The sequence below is a fragment of the Bombyx mandarina genome, chromosome 26, assembly GCF_030267445.1.
Source record: "Bombyx mandarina strain Sakado chromosome 26, ASM3026744v2".
Lineage (NCBI taxonomy): Eukaryota > Metazoa > Arthropoda > Insecta > Lepidoptera > Bombycidae > Bombyx > Bombyx mandarina.
The window spans coordinates 53,731-76,649 of NC_143232.1; the positions used below are offsets into that span (position 1 = coordinate 53,731).

The 22,919-nt window shown below is 39.2% G+C and overlaps 1 protein-coding gene and 1 long non-coding RNA gene across 2 annotated transcripts; one reads left to right on the forward strand and one right to left on the reverse strand.

Moving 5' to 3' along the window:
- Nucleotides 1-891: 891 nt before the first annotated feature.
- On the reverse strand, nt 892-22,689 carry LOC114248684 (uncharacterized). Its single transcript, XM_089738920.1, has 7 exons — nt 22,491-22,689; nt 15,628-15,745; nt 6,177-6,247; nt 4,467-4,542; nt 3,704-3,850; nt 2,544-2,703; nt 892-1,426 (listed from the first exon to the last, which is right to left on the reverse strand). The coding sequence occupies exons 1-7, from the start codon at nt 22,584-22,586 to the stop codon at nt 1,288-1,290; spliced, it is 807 nt and encodes a 268-aa protein (XP_089595046.1). The 5' UTR covers nt 22,587-22,689; the 3' UTR covers nt 892-1,287.
- Nucleotides 10,389-11,022, forward strand: LOC149499741 (uncharacterized). Its single transcript, XR_016325517.1, has 2 exons — nt 10,389-10,609; nt 10,708-11,022. It is a non-coding gene; the product is annotated as an uncharacterized LOC149499741 (long non-coding RNA).
- Nucleotides 22,690-22,919: the final 230 nt, after the last annotated feature.

Genomic DNA, 22,919 nt, shown 5'->3' on the forward strand with positions numbered 1-22,919 from the left:
TACTTTCTTCTTTTTAATAGGACATTGAGATGAGATGGCAACGTGGTTCCCACCACAGTTTACGCATTTGGCATTGATTATTGCCACTGTGCATGATTTAAAGTTATGGTTTTCCGTGCATATTGAGCATACTTCTGCATTTTTACAATATTTAGCTATGTGACCATACTTCAAACATCTTAGACACTGTTTTACTTGGGGAATATACTGAGATACCTCATGTCGCCAAGAATCCAAGTATACGTACTGTGGGAGTTGTGTCGAAGCAAATGTCACTGCCACTGTCTGTGTTGGTTGAAATGTGACTAACCCGTTGTCATTCTTGACCCTACGCATAAACCTACGAACCTGAATGATATTTCGAGAGCTACCTATTAAAGTTGAAATTTTTTTATTTGATAATCCTACTGGTACTGAAGTTAACACTCCAGTAATTTCAGTATCGGAGGCCGGTATGCTTGCTTTTAACCGAAGCTCTTCTAATAGCTTCTTATTTTGTAAGAAAACATTTGCGTTATTGGCCAGGTCAAAAGTAATACCAACTTTAAATTTATTGATTGTTCTCAAATGTAAAACACCTGAGACGCCGTGTTTGCGAATACATTGAGAAAGATACATGCGGTCTTTGTCAGTGAATGTGCGATCATCAACTATATGAGAAAGAAATACGATAAATTCATTTTTGTTGGAATTATCCGGATACTTCCTGTGATAATTTTCAACCTGAAAAGGTTTATACGGATCAATTTCTGGTGTAAAACTTTCTGAGTCCGAAGTATTGGAAAAGAAACAATTTTCTTCCCCTTCGTCCGTTTCGCTCTCATCTTCCTTCCTCTTTTTTTTCCTTTTCCCGCTTCTCCTCATAGCGAATTATTTATACAAACTTATCCACCATATACTATGAAATTATTTTACAAAACAATACACTAAATTACTATGTTAAAAATATTTAAAACAAATTTTAAAATTCAGTGCGCCTAAATTTTTTCACGTTTACGCGCCAAAAAAAAAACTCGTCTGTTTTTTTTTTTATAATATGTTTTAAATAGTGGTATTAATATTACTTAAATTTTTATGGAAGATTTCTTTTTTTTGTACCTAAATTATTATTAGTTTCTGTCTGTTTGTCTATTATAGACATAGGCCTCCTCCAACTGCCTCCATGAGCTTCTATTTTCAACTGTTCTGGTCCATGTGCTTCCCGCAGCTGCCTTAATATCGTCCACCCATCTCCTAAATTTCTTTATTGGAGAGTTCTTAATGATAAATTTATGAGTAAGGTAGATATTAATATAGAAAGATGGTGCCGTCGGAATGATTGTCGACTTTAATGGTTGGCGGTGGCGGATCTCTTTCTAACAGGTACGATCTTAGACGTATCAGACAAACGTTTATCAGATTGCACAATACTGAAGTTATCAGGATCCTGAAACAATAAAATCTAAATATACCAGTGGTAATAAATATCTTTAAAAGTTTGACTGGATCGGTGGTGCGGTAGTTGGTGCTCTTAATTGCTGGGCTGAAAGTCGTGGGTTCGATTCCCAAATCTGGCCAGCATTCTAGTGATAAGCATATTTGTTTGATCTATATCTGGGTGTTAAGTTAAGTTAAGAATTTAAATGTATATATAAGTATACTGTTGTATATAAGTATACTGTTCACTGCTTTTTGATATGACATGACGTTTATTAGACAATTTTATTAATATTTCAACAAATAGTACTGTTTTTTTAAGCTATTACATAGCTTCTATCGCGAGCCTTGAGCGCGGCGACTGAATCAAGAAATTCCGTAACGAAAATAACCTGACACCCCCACTACGCCTACTATGTAGCTCGCGTTCAATACATTCACACGTTGCGCTGGTGTAGTGTTTGTGAATAAGCGCGCGGCGTGACGTCGCACTGCATGAGCATCATGAAAAGTCTGCCCATCTCTCTCTCACGCGGTCTAGCTTATGAGTGTGAAGGGGACAGTTAATGTTTTGCTTTTGTTAATATTTATAAATATAGCGTGGTCTTATTTTTATTATTGTTTTAATATTAAATTATTATTGTCTAATTGTAATTGCATAAGTTGATAAAAAATGCTTTGCAATAGTTTTACCGCGGCAGTCCCCGAGTGCCACACGTCTTTTTTTTATTATTGTATTCCATTTTCGAGCCGATGAATTGCCAATGTTATGTACGCCATTGTTGTCACATGCATCAGGCCATAAACTAAATAGTTTAAGTTTCTTTTCAATGTTAGATGTTTGTGATGTGGCAGTACTTTTTTAAATAAATAAGTATGTATATCAGTGTCTGATTCCCATTATTATTATTGCTATAATTATTATTTGCAGAATTATTGGTGAAAGGGCCTTAATGTAAGTCCACACTAACAGCTACGACCGTCATGTCTGTTTAATTGACGAAGTAATTGTGCATTCCTATTCAAAGGGTCTTTGATTGATTGCAAATGAGTTTGGCCTCATACCTTTAAGCGAACGTAACAACTTAAACTCAGGACTATCCAGTACCACAAACTGAAAGACTTACCAATAAGAGTATCCTAAGCTTGGACCTGGGACGAAAAGACCCAGCGCTATATACGATATGGCCAGATGGTCCTTCAAGCCTGACACCAACCAGTATATGCCGAAGATCAGCAAAACAATCGAGCCAAGTAGTGCAGTCAAGACATTTGCCCAAAGACACCCTGGAGAATGATACACGCTTCATGTTCCGTCCACAAAACCGGTTCACAGGGAAAAACAAATAAAATCGATTGTCTGTAAAGTCGGTTTACTGACGATAGTTGAACGTGACAACGTCATAAGAAAATACTGATGGAATGGTTTCATTTTTCAATTATCGCAATTATCGTTGCCATAAACAATTGACACCACATTCACTTTTCACTGAACTTCATACTTGACGAAAAGATGTAAATGTATTATTGTATAGCAGCTGTCCACGCGGATGCATCGCTCACTCAAGTAGGAGAGAGACAGACGTTCGCCGAACGCGGAGGCCGATTGTGCCTCTTTGTCGCTCGTTGTGCGCGCTCGCTTGCACTTCAAGCCTTAAATGGAACGCCTCAGAGTGAGGTAACGCCGCATGAGTCATGTTTTATCGTGCGTGCAGCCGGCTCCATCGAACTATAAGACGTTGTCACGTCAAAACCTTCAAATTACTTTTTTTTCTAATTAGTGTAGACATTAAAACGTTTGTTACCTAGTGAAAAAGTATTTAATCTGAATTTCATATTTATTAAAATTTGATCACTGTATTTTTATTCAATTATTCTTACTCTTCTAATTTCAAGATGTTGTCAACTATATTGCACTGTCGATTGCGTCTATAATTGAGGCGACATCTGTCATTTACTCCTATTATATTGTTACGCCGGTAAGAGTAACGCCATCTACCGCCGAATAGCCGAACGAATATCAAAGCATAGAGTAACCTCTAGAACGCTCGGTAAGTACAACACTATCTATTGTAAGATAGCGGAAACACACAATACTCGACTTTTGTGTACTTTTTACGGTAGGCAGCGGCTTGGCTCTGTCCCTGGCATTGCTGACGTCCATAAGCGACGGTAACCAGTCACCATCAGGTGGGCCGTATGCTCATCTGCCTATACGGCAATAAAAAATAAAAAAATAAAACTCAAGTGGTATTGAGTGCAAAGCATACCAAAAAAACGATCTTACCTGGTAACCCGAAGATCGGTTCAGTGGGGTTCTTCGTTGCGTTCAAAATGGCCAGAGAGGCAGCCACTAAGCCGAAAGCGAGCTGAACGAACAGTACCACAATGACCGCAACGTAGACAGCATAGGACAAAACTGGCGGCGGATACACTGAAACAATGAAAAGAAAAGCTATTATTACTGGTGGCAGGACCTCTTATTAGTCCGCACGGGTGGGTACCACCGCCCTGCCTATTTCTGCCGTGAAGCATGCGTTTCGGTTTGAAGGGTGGGGCAGCCGTTGTAACTATACTTGAGACCTTAGAACTTATATCTCAAGGTGGGTGGCGCATTTACGTTGCAGATGTCTGTGGGCTCCAGTAACCACTTAACACCAGGTGGGATGTGAGCTCGTCCACCCATATAGCAATAAAAAAAAAGATAGAATCCTTCATCGCAATAGAAAGTCTTATTTTCTCCTCAAAGCATAGTGATGTAAAAACTTACCAATTTCTATACAACTAGCGACCCGCCCTCGCTTCGCTTCGGAAACATTAAAACACACATGACACAAAAAAAAAAAAATTAAAAAAAAATTAAAAAAGTAGCCTATGTTCATCAGGGACAATGTCGGCTTCTAATGGAAAAAGAATTTTTCAAATCGGTCCAGTAGTTTCGGAGCCTATTCGAAACAAACAAACAAACAAATCTTTCCTCTTTATAATATTAGTATAGATTAGTATAGATAACAATTAATCTCGTTGTTCAAAATTAAAATTCGACTCACAAGGATCGTTTTGGTCCACTTCCGTAACAGCTGCGCAGGCCGGTGTGGGTCTAAATCCTTGTGCCAATGCTTCCACCTGCAAAAATGATTTTCACGCAATTACTGAACACCTTAGAACTCATATCTCAAGATGGGCGGCGGCAATTACGTTGTAAATGTCTATGGGCTCCGGTAACCACTGAACATCAAGTGGGCTGTGAGCTCGTTCACCCGTCTAAGCAATAACAATAATAAATTAATTGTAAATAGACACATGCTTTAACAAAAACCGACTTCAAATAGAAAAAAAAGATATTCCATAACAAATTAATATACATGTAGGATTTAATTATTTAATTATTACTAACATTTCTAATTATTGTAAAACATTTCTGAACGAGTGAAAGATTCTGAACGCATGCTGTGTGAAAGGGACGGATGTAGCTCTAGCTCGCTCTCTCGCACGACGCCGCCATTAGGAGTAAGACGTGTTTAAAGTGCTCTTGTAGAAATTAAATAAAAAGTATAGTTAAACCCAAGAAATAGTGAATTTCATTTAGACCCACACCTACATACACTAAAAACAATAATCATCGGTTGGCGTGATATTGAGTTATTCATCTATTTGTCGCGCACGTACTTATTGCAAATTTAAGACTTATATGGCTTTCTCAGAGATACCATTATCAGAACTGGACTAAATTGAAATCGGACCACACGGGAAGCGTCAGCTTTCTGATAAAAAAAGAATCACCAAAATCGATTCACCCTGTCAAAAGTTATGAGGCAGTCGAATTGAGAACCTCCTCCTTTTTTGATAATCGGTTAAAAATAGTCCGGTACTATCTACAAATGCTTAAAGTCTACACTACACCAATCCCAGAATGCATTTACACGTGAGTTCTAATGGTGTTAATGCGTGAGACGTTTAATGTATGCTACAGTGTGCTTAGTGCGAGTTTCAGCATAAAATTTTACTCATATACGTTCCAATTGTATACATATTCCAGTTAACTTTTACGTTATCGAGAACGTTAAAAAACTCGCACTGAGCACACTGCTCAATTCAAATAACAATTTCCTAACACAATAATACTTAATCTATCTATATAAGTATATAAAAATTAATTGCTGTTCGTTAGTCTCACTAAAACTCGTTAACGGCTGGACCGATTTGACTAACTTTTGGTCTTGAATTATTCGTGGAAGTCCAGAGAAGGTTTTAAAGGTGAATAAATATGAGAATGCTCGGAATTAAATAAAAACAAACAATTTTGTTTATCTTTTGACGTGTCCCCCGTCGGACCGATTCCTTTTGTTTGTTTTAAGTTTATTTTATACAAAAGTTTAGGTCTTTTATTTATCGATTGAGGCACTACGACGTCTGCCGGGTCAGCTAGTTCGAAATAATAATCGTTTTTATTTCATGGTCTTAAACATCATTTAAAAATACACAGTCAATCTAAATCATTATACAATTAATTCACACACACACAATAATATAATAATAACATCTGTCTCATGGGACTTCGTAATTGGAATAGAATATAGTCTGCCCATCTAGAGGAGTTAAAAAGTATAGGCATCTTAGCCTTCAAATTGGAACGCTTGAGTACTTGCGTTGCAGATAGATATATAGATATAGGCAAGACTATGACACCAAACCACGTGGGCTCAACCGCTATACAGCTTAAAATATTTTACGATGATTTTTTAAAAAGGAATACTAACTTCTATAATCCTCGCGTTCTCCTCTGTTTTACAGCTTAACGCACAAGCGTTGAACTCGGATAGGCAGGTCACTGAAACACGAAAAGAATAAAAGTAGCAATTAATAGTCGAAATTCGAAGTCGTCGTGGCCTAAAGGATGAGACGTCCGGTGCATTCGTGTGTAGCGATGCACCGGTGTTCGAATCCCGCAGGCGGGTACCAATTTTTCTAATGAAATACGTACTCAACAAATGTTCACGATTGACTTCCACGGTGAAGGAATAACATCGTGTAATAAAAATCAAACCCGCAAAATTATAATTTGCGTAATCACTGGTGGTAGGACCTCTTGGGAGTCCGCACAGGTAGGTACCACCACACCGCCTATTTCCGCCGTGAAGCAGTAATGCGTTTCGGTTCGAAGGGTGGGGTAGCCGTTGTAACTATACTGAGACCTTAGAACTTATATCTCATGGTGGGTGGCGCATTTACGTTGTAGATGTCTATGGGCTCCAGTAACCACATAACACCAGGTGGGCGGTGAGCTCGTCCACCCATCTAAGCAATAAAAAAAAAAAATATATTCATAAAAACCAAAAAACAATATCAAATCTTGCCCTGTTTGTTTGTTTATGAACGCTAATTTCAAAACCCACATACACCCTTTATAATGAGTTTTGAGTCCACAATGAATCGTTTTGGTATTGAATATTTGTTTTATTCAAATCGTTAAACAGTAACGGCCGTCTGGTGTAGTGGTAAGTGACATGGTCACTACACCAGTGGGTCGGGGGTAGAATCCCGGCAAGGGAAGATATTTGTATGACAAATATAAATGTCTATTCCAGGGTTATGGTTGTATATTAAATATATTATGTATGTGTATAATAAAAATCTTACATTTATTTCCGTTATCGGTACCTGTAACACAAGTTCTTTACGAACTTATCACGGGAACAGTTAACGTGGCGTGATTATTAGTAAAATATTTATTTATATAAAAAAAAATTAATAATAATAACGCGCCGGTCGGACTTCGAAAGACTAAACACGAAGCGCATATTTTGACGCGCTTGTGAAGTTGCGTTTCGTGGTCATTTCGATTAACTTCAAAATTCAAGTAACAATAATAATAATAAGCCTTTTATTTTCTACTATGCTTTTTTTTATTTATTGCTTAGATGGGTGGACGAGCTCACAGCCCACCTGGTGTTAAGTGGTTACTGGAGCCCATGGACATCCACAACGTAAATGCGCCACCCACCTTGAGATATAAGTTCTAAGGTCTCAAGTATAGTTACAACGGTTGCGCCACCCTTCAAACCGAAACGCATTACTGCTTCACGGCAGAAATGGGCAGGGTAGTGGTACCCACCCGCGCGGACTCACAAGAGGTCCTACCACCAGTAATACTAAATACTCTAACAGTTATTAACATATGATCACTTTACAAATTTAGTATACTTTGGTAGTTTTATGTAGAAACCCCGTATTGGGTAAAGGCCTTCTCCAAAGATGCCCAATTGTGTCCTGTGCGATCTTTTTCCAGCTTGGACCGGCTGTCCTTATAATCTCAGCTTCCCAACGAGTCAATGGTGTGCCTCTGTTCCTATTACCTAGTGGGCCTTTCCAAAATGTTATTTTTATGGTCCATCTCTCATCCTTGAGCCTCGCGATGTGACCAGACCATTTCCACTTCAGTTTTTGTGCATAATTTAACGCATTGGTTGCTCTGGTTATTGACCGTATTTTTGTATGTCGTACTTTATCTACACTACATAATTTATTTGTGGGCACACATGAGGGATGGCTGAGCGGTAGGTTCCGTCATCACTCGTATTCGATTGAACTCAGTTTAGTCAATAAAACTTTTCAATAATAATTATTGAAACTCAAAACACACAACTTTCACAATGACAGGATAAACCGACAGTTTCGTTGCACATACCGACAGACCGACTGACTGACTGACTGTCAGAGACTCACTGACTGAGACGGACGGAATGACTGTCTGACACGGAATGCCACGACTCTATCCACGTACCGCCATTTTATACTGTGGCGTTACGGAGTCTACCCTTCATTTTGTGATATTTATCAAAACAACATTTCATCATTTAAAATAATCATCATTTAAAATCAAAACCACCGTCTTAATATTACTAAAAGTCGTTATCCACGACATATTTATTACGACCCTGCAACAACCACGTCTAAGAACGCAGACGAAATTTATTACTCACAATAATGTAAGCGATAAATTTCGAAAAAAAAAACATTTTATTACATTACTCGTTCACAAGTACGCGACGAGCTTAATATTAATAATTTCGAAATTATTTTGCAACCCTCAAAGCTCTATCGTTTTGATTACGGCTTTCGTGAACACGAAATACTTCATGTAATCGTTTATTCTTTAAGCCCACGATTGGAGAATCGCAGTATAAACAATCTAGATTTATTTATATTGAATGAAAGTTGTGACTACCGGAAGGGTCGTGTCAATTTCATTAAACTAGAGGTCCCGCAGTAGTCGAAATTCGACTATAATTAATTGGAATTGTAAGTTTGTACACTATTATGATTGTATTTTATACTTCTATAATCACAAATTTCGCCACTATAAAAAATATGAACAAAGACAAACAATATTTAATCTATTCTCAATTTGACAACAGACGCCAAAAATTAAAGTTTGACATTAAATAGTTTGCATGCGTGTGTGCGTCAAATACATGGTATGTAGTGTGTGTAATGTTTTCTTTATTGATTTAATGTATCTTTTACGCATTATTTTAAAAAAATATTAGCGTTATGCACTTCTTCTCTATATTCTCTATAAGTGTGCAAAATTTCATACTCCTCCGTCCGCGCAATTTTCGTAAAAAGGGATACAAAGTTTTTGCTTCACGTATTAATATATAGATTACAAAAAAAATACAGCATTTTTGTAATTATTTTTTTATTGTGAGTTCCGAATAATTGTTCTACTCTTAGAACTGTTTCAGGATACAGAATGACAATTACATACTGTTACGCGCTGGGGTTCGGGATAAATAAAATTCAACCGAATTACAAGTTTGTTAACTTAACTGTATTTATCACTTAGAACACTTAAAACACTTCACAAACACTTTCACTTAAATCACAAACACTTTAAAATTCTCAATCCGCTTCTTCCGCTTCACTTCAGGTGATCCGTTCTCTGTTTCGCTTCGAGTAGTTCCGATTACTAACTGACTGTGTGCCATCTCTGCAACGCTTTTATAGTCGAGACGAAATCCCTAGAATCGTCGAGAATATTCCACAAATTCGAGTATTGTGTGTTTCCGATATCTGACAATAGATGGCGTTGTACTTCTCGAGCGTTCAAGATGCTACTAGATCCTTCGACTCTTATCGGCGTAACAAGCACTCTGGATCACCAGCCTTAAGGTTAAGGTCGCTTTGACGTTCATTTTAATTTTTTGTTTTATTATTATTACATACTGTTTTTGTTTTATTCCGAAATTGTAATTATTGTTTTTATTTAATTCTGGTATACTATATGAAATGTTAACGAATTTGATATGGATGCAAAATCTGAAGTAAATGATTAGAAAAAAACAATTTACAACCTGTTTACGCATTTCCCTGTCACATGCGTATTGTATATGATGGGAATAAGAAAAGAGACCCAAACTATACTTTTATCACATTGAAGTACACCGGTTACGTGGGATTCCCTCAATTGACGAAATTATCTGCAGTCAGTTCGAGAAAATAATTGCAATTTTTTTTAATTATTGTTATTGTTTTTGTTTTATTCCGAAATTGTAGTTATTGTTTTTATTTAATTCTGGTATACTATATGAAATGTTAACGAAAGTGATATGGATGCAAAATCTGAAGTAAATTAATAAAAAAAAAAGACGCGTGGCACTCGGGGACTGCCGCGGTAAAGCTATTGCAAAGCATTTTTTATCAACTTATGCAATTACAATTAGACAATAATAATTTAATATTAAAGCAATAATAAAAATAAGACCACGCTATATTTATAAACTTTAAAAAAAGCAAAACATTAACTGTCCCCTTCACACTCATAAGCTAGACCGCGTGAGAGAGAGATGGGCAGACTTTTCATGATGCTCATGCAGTGCGACGTCACGCCGCGCGCTTATTCACAAACATTACACCAGCGCAACGTGTGAATGTATTGAACGCGAGCTACATAGTAGGCGTCACGGAATAGATAAATAAGGTTGGAATGGTAATGTAGGCGGGGCAAGCGTGCCACAGTTATGATTCTACAAACATAACTCGACCGATTCTTTCATTCACCGCGTTTAGTGCGCTTCGGACTACTTTGGCGAACAGATCTCCGTTTTATAGTGCCGTGTTGTGCAATTATAACTTGTAAAACAAAAAATCAGACCTCAAGTATAGAGCGAGGAGGTATATCTTTCGATCGGTAAGTCGAAATTACCATTTAATTACAATATTATTTGTCTCAAACATAAAAATATACTGAGCATTATGAAATTGCCAACATTAACAATATTATTGCAGCAAGTTATAAATAGCATACATTGCGCGATGTGTACTCGCCCAATGAACGCAATGACCAAGTCAGCTTCCAATGTACTACATGCATTGCGTTCTCTACGGTTCAATCTTTGAAATTTCGGCCTTTGCCCTGATTGGCCGTGGTGCAGTTTGTCGATAGTGAGGTGACCATGTGGTGAAATAAAATCATCGACAGAATTCTCGACTATATTTACATTTGACATGGATAATTTTTGCATTATTTTATATTTAATTAATGATACCTAGTATATTCTTAGTGAGACGTATTTTGAGTAAAATAAATATGTATTATTATTATTGAATTATTATCATTGAACTAATGTGAAGGTATAATATAAAGGGACATGTTGACCTCTCATTTACGGGTATGTACTATATTGTCAAAGACGAATTAAAATCTAAGTAAAATGCTATTTGACTTATGCAGTAAATTAAAAATTTTAGGTTTCTTAAAGAACCTAACGCCAGGGAACAATGGATTGACGTGACAGGTAGAGGAAACTGGAGACAAAGACGAGTACTATTTGCTCTAAACATTTTACTGAAAATGATTTTACCATAAAAAAATCAGAATACACTTAGTTTTGAAAAATTCATTCGCAATTAATAGCAAGCGCCAACTGCTTAACAAATACGTTTTATTCCAGCGACAGTGACTATTTGTCATTAATAAAAGTAAAATAGTTTTCTTTTTCAATATTTATTTCATGTTTCATTTTCTCCATTCATTCATCAGATAATTTATCGATAAAGAATATCGATTTTATCAAGCACTAGCGTGTATGAACATTTTTATTGCCTTTTTGCGTGTGTGAGTGTGTATGCCTACGGGTGTTTTGTGCTAGTTTGCGAACGAATATCTGTCCTGAGATTTATGTGTGGGTGTTTTTGTTGTATGCGAAATACCTGTAATCACAGTATGTGTATGTGTAGAAATTAAAATAGTGGGGATGAAGCGGCGACACTGGTTCTAATACAAAATTAGAGCAAAGGCCTTTCCAACCTTATTTATCTATTCCGTGGTAGGCGTAGTGGGGGTGTCAGGTTATTTGCGTTACGGAATTTCTCGATTCAGTCGCCGGGCTCAAGGCCCGCGACAGAAGCTATGAAATAGCTTAAAAAAAATTACAACCTGTTTACATATTTACCTGTCACATGCGTATTGTATATAATGAAGATAAGAAAAGAGACCCAAACTATACTTTTATCGCATTCAAGTCCACTGGTTACGCGGGATTCCCTCAATTGACGAAATTATCTGCAGTCAGTTCGAGAAAATAATTGCTAAAACCCACAAAACTAAAATTAAAGCAATTTCGTATCTGCTACGCCGAACTTTGCGATTTAAGAATTAGCACCGAAATTTATTTATCGCTCACTTTATTAATTTAATCTTTGTAGAATACAATTTATGATCGCAATATAACGCTTGTTGCGCTGTACGTAGATAAACTTTAAATGCTCCTATTTAATTACGAACGAAACAAAATGCTTATTAGAGACATTTAATCAGTACTAGAGGTCCCGCAAATTCGACTATAATAATTAATTGGAATTGTAAGTTTGTACACTATTATGATTGTATTTTATACTTCTATAATCACAAATTTCGCCAAGACTTACACTATAAAAAATATTAACAAAGACAAACAATATTTAATCTATTCTCAATTTGACGACAGACGTCAAGAACAAAAATTTGACAATAAATAGTATGCATGCGTGTGTGCGTCAAATATGTACGTAGTGTGTGTAATGTTTTCTTTATTGATTTAATGTATCTTTTATGCATTATTTAAAAAAAATATTAGGCATTGTGCACTTCTTCTCTATATTCTTTATAAGTGTGGAAAATTTCATACTCCTCCGTCCGCGCAATTTTCGTAAAAAGGGATACAAAGTTTTTGCTTCACGTATTAATATATAGATGACGTCAATGCTCTCATTAAAAAAAAGTGTTGGAATGCAACGTTCGTTAGCACTATGAGAATATTCTGTTATCTACTCGTTATGAGATAAAATTGACCATTTTAAATGAATCATTTCTTTCCTAATGAACTAGACGTCGGATGTACTTGTATCGTGGCTACGCGAGTATGCCCGGGCCTATTCAAATAAGCAGGTATCGAACATTGTGGAATAAAAATCAAACGTGCTGAGTTGATTAACTTGTGTGAGGACGGTAGGGCGTATTTTGGGCCTACGTAAGTGGCTACTTAAAAACAAACGAGATGATTCCTGTGCACCCTGCCTATTTCTGCCGTGAGCAGTAATGCGTTTCGGTTTGAAGGGTGGGGCAGCCGTTGTAACTATACTGAGACCTTAGAACTTATATATATATATATATATATATATATATATATATATATATATATATATATATATATATAGCAATAAAGTAAATAAATAAAAAATAAGTGATTTTACCGCAAGCCGTCATGCGGTTTGTCGGAGCCTTCACTATACAATGAATATTCGATATGTTTGTCTGTGATAAGATTGTTAATATTCTATTCCATTATTCAAACTATTAAATACCTTATTATTACCGACCTTACCCTACCTTAAATTAAATTTTATTATTAATAGCTGAGTCTCGCGACGTTACCCGCGGTTATTGTCGTACCGCAAGTGACGCCGCGGGGCGAAGCTAGTCTAAAAAAGCAGCCAAAGCTACACCTTATATCATCAGCTACCTATCAGTGAAAGTCTCGTAAAAATCGGTCCAGCCGTTCCACATATTAGCCGGAACAAACAGACAGATAGACAGACAGAAAGACAGTCAAAAAATGTAAAAACTGTTATTTTAGTGTATGTACCATATATCAATATTACCATCAATATTACAAACAGTCACTCACGATATTTACACGATATTTATATGTGCTGATTGATAAACAAATCACAATTTTATTTTACACCGGTACCATGTTTTAGTTTTTTACACACACTCTTCGCATCGTTTTCACACGCCTAGTTTTTATTATAGTGTCAACAGATGGCGCGGATAGCGGATTGAGGAAGAAATAAGGAAAATGAAGTCTCAACACAATTATTATAAACTAGCTGCCCGCTCCGGTTCCGCTCGGGTCTTTCACAAAAAATTCATCATATTTGACGTTCTTTATTTTTTTAAATAAAAGAACACTTATTGCAGCATAACTATAATAGTTAGACATATGCTGTCCTAACACTTTTTGTAAATAATAATATGTTCTACAAAGTCGTAGTACATAATTTTATTCTATCATCAATAGTTTTCGCATCGCACGCGATGTAAAGAATATCTTAGGCATTTTTTTACACCTTGGGTTACATTAGTGGAGTTTTAGTAAGGATCCCTAATTTTTTTTAAAAAAGATTATAGCCAGTGTCACTCGGGAATTGTGTAACTTCCAAACAGTGACAGAATTTTTCAATTCGGTTCAGTAGTTTCGGAGCCTATTCAATACAAACGAACAAATATTACCTCTTTATAATATTAGTATAAAAGTATATACCTAGTCAGGTCATAAATTCTGTCACATGTTTAATGTAAAATAATTGAAACAAGTTTATTCATTATGTAACCATTCATATACCAAAATGAACTTAACAAAACATAGATTCTTATGACACTAAAATTTATTCAAAATGACCTCCGTGATTTTGAATACAGGCCTTCAATCTGCGCGGCCAGTCGTCTATCGCAGCACGAACGAGGTCCATGTCAATATCGGCAGCTGCCTTAATCAAGGATGTCTTGAGTGACTCCAAATTGGGATGAGGCTTTGAGCACGCCTTTTCCTCCAAGTGTTGCCATATCTTACAATCTAACGGATTCAAATCTGGACTGGAGGAGGGCCAGTCTTCGTGCCGGATGAGGTCGATTTCACGCGCCGCCAGCCAGTCTTTTGTGCTCTTCGCTCTATGAGCTGGCGCCGAATCTTGTTGGAATACCCAGTGCCTGTTATTGAACATAGTATGAGAAACAGGTTCCACAAGGTTCGTCAGGACTGTATTTTGATACACAACTGCATTCGTTTTTACACCTTTCTCACAAAAATGTACCTCTGTTAAGTCCCAATAAGAAACTCCCAACCATACCATGAGCGAGGATGGAAAATGACCTCGTTGGACACGCGGAATACGGTTGCTCGCTTCTTCACTACTGTGTGCGTACACCTTATCATTTTGTTTGTTGTAGCTCTCTTCTATGGTAAAAATTTTTTCATCCGAAAAAAGAATTTCCCGATTTTTTTTTCCCGCGTACCTCTTCAACAAAGCGCGGCATCTCTTCAGTCTCAGGTCCATTAGACGAGCATTCAAACGATGTCCTGTTTTTCTTCGATATGCCCGAAGCCCTAAGTCTTCATTTAACACGCTTTTCACCGTGGTTCTACTTAACCCCATCTGAAGGGCCAACAGTTTCTGCTTACGTTTGGGATTTCTTTGAATTCGCGCCTTCACAGCTTTTATCACTGCTGGAGTCCTAACAGACCGAGGGCGACCACTTCTTGACCTGTCATCTACACTAGAGTCTTCATTGTATCGTTTGATGGTACGATAAGCGAATCTTTTGGTTATATTCAAAATTTTCAGTATGTTAAAAATTTGAATTGGCGCGTAACCGCAACGATGCAACGCAATAACTGCAACACGGTCTTCTTTAAGCGTCCACTCCATATTTAAAAATGAGTAAAATTCTAAAAGTATACATTTTTATTTTCATGAACAATTCGAAATTCGAATTCAATAAACATTTTTGTGGCCACCATTCTAAAAGAAAAGTTTTTACTGTGTGACAATACTTATGACCTGACTAGGTATATATAGATTAGTATAGATAAGTCAGCTGTGAAATTCAAAAACAGATCCTAATAAAAACTATACAATCACAAAATAAGTTAAAGACAAACTTACTGAACAAAGCATTCGACATTGGCGTGACAAGTGTGTTTAGAGTGAGCTCTCCCGTGAACAGTCCATAGCGAATAATACTGTCCCTTGATTGTATTTCTGCTGTTGCTGTCGACACAACCTGTAACCAATTATTAGTTTAAATAGTATACCACGTTTTTACCAGCAAAGTGGTTATTTTGCGATCGTTTCCGGTGAGGAGAAAGACGATTTCTTTTTATTGCCCTTCCAGGCAGAAAATCATACGGCCCACCTGATGGTAAGTGGTTACCGTCGCGAATGGACGTCAGCAATGCTAGGGATACAGCTAAGCCTCTGCCTACGCGGGATATTATCCACAAGCCTCGTTTGAAGAAGGACATGTCATAGCGCTCGGGAAGCACCGTGGAGGGGAGCTCATTCCAAAGCCGGATGGCATGTGGCAGAAGAGATATATGAAAACGCACTGTGGATGAACGCAGTGGTTCTAAGTGGTATAGACCAAGTATATTTCCCCCCCCCCCATCAGTTATTATTTCCATACTGTTGATGTATTATGTGTATATAGGTATATTAGTATGTATTGTATGTAAGTATGTACATATATTAGTATATATTTCATATTATATGTAAACGGTATATATTTTGTTTATTGTATGTATATATTTTCTATAATAATGTATTATCTATAGTACACCACAACATACCTGCTATATTTTTATATTTTCCAGAATTTCTGTAAATTAAACGGTTGTCTGGAAGAGATCGCTTTTAGCGATAAGACCGCCTATTGTACAAATGTATCTACTTTTTTGATTGTTTTTTGAATGTAAATTGTGTTTTGGTGTGCAATAAAGTGTATTATCTCTCTCTCTCTGTATTTCCGTTATTTGGTGCAACCGAAACAGTTCGTCTTTATCGCTTTACCTTCTGATTAAGTGCAAGGCTATCTGAGTCATTAAAACGCGAAACTATTCAATATCCTTTTTATGCGAATATTTAGTTGAGATAAGTGATTGATACTCACCGCGATTTTATGTTTTGTAACACTACTAGATAGTGAATCTAATTATTTGTACAAGTTTACATGACATTCTTTAAATGAAAGCTACGATAATTTTGATAAGTTTATCGTTACTTAATCTTTTTTTAATGCATATTATTTGTCTTGATAAACATTTGATTCATATAAAAATTTTTTTAACATAATAACTATTTTCAACCTACTTTTCAGCCTATAATGTACCTGCTTTTTTGGCCTTTTTCTTTCTTTCTTTTTCTATGTCTTTTATATTTACTTTTCTTGTACAGATATATTTTCTGAGCTTCGGGTGTTTTAAATCTCTATTGAATCAAGCTTAACATCAATTGCTAAATTTCATACGAAGCCAGAGCGAGAGAACAAAAAAATTTTTAACAAACAAAATGACCGTATTTATCATCGATATAGATCCTAGATCCCGCGTAAACGCGTCAAAAGTAACCTAACAAAACAGTGCTTGCTCTCCTCACTACGCAGAAACCCGCCGCCGCCGGGCAGGGGGTCGGGACCGGGGTCGTATCCGTGACCTGGCCCCCTAAGAGCTAGGGGTCCCACCCGTTTTGTGCGGGGAGAGACCCAGACGTGGGGTGGCGTGCTTTGCACGCTCACCCGCAGTAGGAAGCCGGCTTATGGTAGACCGCGTTCCCCGGACCGCTCTGGGGGAAGGTGTAACGCGGCGCCATCAAAGCGGGCTCTCGGCCCGCTGAACGAGGGAACCGGTGGTCGTGTCGCTGGCGGCCACCGGTCCGGCGTCCGTGGGACGGTGGGATGGATTTAATGTGCTCTGCGTCAACCCTGTCCCGCCGTTTCAATAGCCCCGACTGGGCTCCAGCCCGGTCCGAGGTAGGGTGCCGGTTGTGAGCGGCAGGAGTTTTTAGTGAGGTTCAACTCCCACATACCCCACCTACCGCGCGGGTGGGGATCCGGCGATTATATCATGTGGAAAAAAAAAAAAAAAAAACAGTGCTTAGATTCATATTAAGCACTGTTTTGTCGTCAGTGTCACGCCGACCGTCGTCATGATAATCGCCTTATCGTTGCCGCCGCTGACTACTCCCCAAATCCTGATCATGCAGGAGCCAGTCACCGTCGACGCCCTAGACACGTCCTTACGGATCCATCAGATCCAATAACCTTTGCATTAGATGCCTTCAGCTCTAATACTAGGGGCAGGCTTAGGGACCCCGGTAACCGTACTGGTCGAACTCGACAAAGAGGTCGACGTGCAACCTAACCCATGCATCAGCCCGCTGAGTTTCTCGCCGGATCTTCTCAGCGGGTCGCGATTCCGATCCGGTAGTAGATTCATTCGCGAAACAATTGCTCTTGAGTTGTTAGGTCTCCTTCGGAGGCGCTCGGGCAGTTGTTAGCAAATCCCACCCCTCTTGGCTGAGCCTTTGCTCGCCCACCTGTCCTGGTGAAACTGGAAAGGCCTTCGGGCCACCAGTAAACTTTCAACCATAAAAAAAAAAAAAAAAAAACGCCGACCGTCGAGTGGAACGATGCTAAAACGCGCTGTACAAAGAGAAAACAACATGATTAATTTTTGATGATGTAATTTTTATATTTTTTACTAAAAGAAATAGTGATAAACATTTGAAATAAATCAGTTATCCTTCCCAAATTAGTACTTCAAGAAATTAAATCATATTATTTTGCTTCGCAGTTATTTCTTTCGCACACATAATAACGTTTACATGCGAGACAAGGACGAAATAGGGCTATTTCAGAACCAGTGTAGTGGAGTCACTTAATTTTTTATTTTTCTTATTTTTTTATTATTTTTTATTGCTTAGATGGGTGGACGAGCTCGCAGCCCACTACGTGTTAAGTGGTTATACTGGAGCCCATAGACATCTACAGCGTGTTTACGCTGCTATTTGCGCATTTGCGCCACCCACCTTGAGATATATATATATATATATATATATATTTTTTCCTACCTAAGCTGATAGCCTTGAGAGGCTATGTCAGCGTAACCCTAACTTTAGTAGGTGAGCTCACGGGGCTCAACCTGACGATGTTGCTAACACGAACCCTAGCAAGAGTCGTGCTTCGCAGAATCTACCACCGGATCTGAAACGCGACCCACTGAGAAGATCCGGCGAGAAACTCAGTGGGCTGTGTCTGAGAGTTAATTTACTCGTCGAGCCCTTCGTCGCAAGCGACGGGTTCGACGAGAACGGTGACCGGTGCTTGAAGTACCTAAAAGCACCGTTAGTGGATCGGGAGGATCCGAGATGACGTGTTTTGGGCGACGTCGACTGCTTTCCATTCTGTCCGCAGGATCGGGAATGTAGTTACCGGCGGCCACGATGAGAGGGTTCTCGTGTCGTGCCGCTTTATCGAAGTGGCGCATGGACGCCGACTGCAGATACTTACTGATGGACTCTAAGTCCAGGTCGTCATGGAGGTCGACATTCCTGACGAACCACGGGGCTCCGACGGCTATCCTGCAAAAACGGGATTGAATAATTTGATAATTTGAAATGATTTTAGGTGTAAGCGGGCCGCGTGAGCGAACACTACACTTGCATAGGTCATGACGGGGCGTATGCAAGTTTTGTAGAGTGTCACCTTATTTCTAAGGGACATTTTACTTCTCCTACATATCATCGGGTAGAGACGTCCTAGAATGAAGGCGGCACGGTCGCGTACCGTCTTGATGTGGGGGCGGAATGTCATCCTACTGTCGAGGGTGACGCCTAAATATTTGACCTTTGGGGCCCACGGTATGGGCTGGTCGAACATCGTGATCGGGCGAACGGCGGGGGCGGGGGTATTGACGCGCCTAGTCGGGAGGGGGATGCTCAGCGTGGTGTTCGGAGGGCGACCCCTTTTGAAGAGCACCGCTGTGCTTTTCGTGGGGTTGATGTCGATGCGCCACTTCCGGAACCACTGTCCCATGGTGGTAGCTGCGGTCTGAAGTCGTCGATGAAGCAACGCCTTCTTCCTACACGAGTAGTAGATGGCGGTGTCATCGGCGAAGAGCGCCAGATGGGTCTCCGGAGACCGGGGTATATCATTGATATACAAACTAAATAGTAACGGGGAGAGGGCGGAGCCTTGCGGGACTCCCATGTTATACAGTTTGTATATCAAACCGTTGTGCCAAACTTTGTCGAACGCCTTCGCTATATTGAAGAAGAGGGCTCCTGTCGGAATGGGTTTCCGCCTGTTCAGCCCTAGTAAGATGTGCTCCGTGAGGCGGTGCACTTGATGGACGCACGAGTGTCTGGCGCGGAATCCAAACTGCTCGTCTATCAGAATTTTGTTCGCGGATACGAAGTCCCAGAGGCGTTTCCGAAGGAGCCGTTCGTAAATTTTGCCTATCGTCGGGAGGAGACTAATCGGACGGTAACTAGCGGTTTCGTTTTTCGATTTGCCCGGCTTATGTATACCGATAACGTCCGCTTCTTTCCACACCGCGGGAAAGATGCAGTGCGTCATAGCGGCATTTAAAATGGTAGCCAACATTACTATCAGTTGGACTGGTAAAAGTTTAAGCGCGCGGTTACGGATGCCGTCGGAGCCGGGTGCCTTCGTAGGTTGGAGGTTGTGGATCGCTTCTCTAACTTCGTCAGTGGTAATGGGGAGTAACGCGTCCGAGGGCGGTAGGGAAGCTCTGCGCTCGACCTCCCTGTCGACTAACTCGGTGTGTTCGGGGTCCGCGTATTGAGTGCTGGTGGTGCACTGCTCTTGCAGTGCATCGGCCAGCAGCTCAGCCTTGTCATCGTCATCGAAAGCCGGTGGTTGGCCTGAAGGGCGTACGAGGGGAGGCATAGTAGCGGTAGTTTCGGATTTGAGAGTCCTAGCTAGTCGCCAGTATGCTTGGTGGGAGGGTGCGAGTTGTTCTAAATAACTATGCCAATTTTCGTTTCGGGCGTCGCTTAAGCGGGATTTGACCTCCCGCTGTAAGCGACGCATCCGAGTCCGGTTTGAATCCGTGGGATATCGATCGTAGGCCCGGATTGCCGCGTTCCTAACTCTTACGAGGTCCCTAAGATCGGGGGAAAGTCTGATGCGGTGGAAGCAGTCCTCCACATCGACTTGTTTCGAGGATCTTATGATCGCCGTCGAGACGTGATCAGTGAAGATGTTTATGGATTCGACGGTGTCCTCGGGGGATGGAGTTGAATCCGGGCCGCAAGGGAGGATTGGTGGAGCGGTGTCAGCTAAGCACGTGCCCAGCTTCTTCCAATCCACCATGGTCCTCGTATCTGGTTCGCGGTTGAGTGGGCGACCGAGCTGCATGCATCCCCACATTTTTTTTTTGTACTAGCTACCTCAGTAACATATCTATTAATTGCAGTTCCAAATAGGACAAAAACATTTGTAGTTTTTAATATAAAAATAAAATAAACAATCTTTTTTCTTGAAATTTTAAAATATTTTAACTTTTAGTGAACTTTGATTTGGATTTTTTATTTTGTTTTTCCATGGGTAGTTATTCACCCGACCATCGTTAAATTTTAGGACACCCTGTATGTATGTAAAACTTAATAATGATCACTTTTTTTTAAACCCTGTAGATGGTCAGTCGTGGACACAGTTCACTCGATATTAAATGGCTATTGAAAACCATTAATATTAGAACGTTAATATCGCTATCTGCCTTGAGATAGAGGTTGGAATTTCAATAGTCATTAACATTATAAATAGCACAGAAACTGTTTTTTTATTACGATGTTTACACGTTTTCGGTAGGCAGCGGCTTGGCTCTGCCCCTGGCATTGCTGAAGTCCATGGGCGACGGTAACCACTCACCATCAGGTGGGCCGTATGCTCGTCTGCCTACAAAGGCAATAAAAAAAAAAGAAGAACTCGTGCCCACTTAACTGGAGTCCATAGACATATCACATCGAAGTGCCTATCTTGAGACGTCAGGTCAGTCTCAATTTTATTGTATGAGGTTTGTACGAGTGTATTTTAATTATTCAATCATACAAAACATTTTTTTTTATTGCTTAGATGTATGGACGAGCTCACAGCCCACCTGGTGCTAAGTGGTTACTGGAGCCAATAGACATCTACAACGTAAATGCGCCACCCACCTCGAGATATAAGTTCTAAGGTCTCGGTATAGTTACAACGGCTACCCCACCCTTCGAACCGAAACGCATTGGTGCTTCACGGCGGAAATAGGCGGGGTGGTGGTACCTACCCGTGCGGACTCACAAGAGGTCCTACCACCAGTGAAATTACCGACAACGGTTTTGGATGAAATGTTACACAAAGGATCCAATGATTGACATGACATTTCGGATATTTCTTACCGTGATCAATGAAGAACAGCATGGCGGGGTGTGTCAGCTATAAGAAACACGATGTTGCATTGGCTGATTCATGGTTTTACGCACAACGTATTAAAAAAGAAAAACGCAATACAACGGATCTACTAGTCGAGTCGTGATTTAAGAATCAGAAATTGATACAAGTAACTCCTTATCCCGGGAAGAAACATCGTGTTTGCGTCTATCAAGATTACGAATTGAACGTGTCACCCGATCCAACACGGGTCATATAGTTGTCGTTCCTTTCTTATTAATAAGTAGTTTGATGCACTATTAGTGTTAATTTCTAAATGTAAATGTTGATTTAGGCTAAATAAATAGATAGCTATTAAGTTTTTTTTGAATCCTTCATAATTTGATAACATTCGACAATCTATCAAGATGTTGCCATTCTGTGATTTTAATCTTCTATTTTGATCGTTTATGTTTTAAAAATATACTTGCAGTGACCACTGATGAGTTGTAAATTCGGCACCATATCCAGTTTGTGATTTTACTTATGCTATAAGTCGAAGTCCACAATAATACGAATGAACAATAACACAACTCACCCAACTATCACTGGAAATTGCTACGACTGTTAATAACACTGACAGTACACTGAGTAGGAATGCCCCAAAAATGTATACACGTCTCGTGACCGCCATGTTGGCTGCACAAACCACTAATGATAAAAATTCGACAATTATCCGCGATAAGAGAATCGTAATCAATAGATAAATATATTATTACTTTTGTAGTGGAGAACAATGTGGTCAAAATGTAATCACTACAAAACAAAGTCGCTTTCTCTGTCACTATATCCCTATTATATGATTAAATCTTTAAAACTACGCAACGGATTTTGATGCATTTTTTTTTAATAGATCGAGTGATTGAAGAGGGAGGTTTATAATAATATGTATAATAATATCCATTAAATAGTGGAGAAATCAATAATAAATTACAGTTACCGAAGCGAAGCGAGGGCGCGGCGGGTC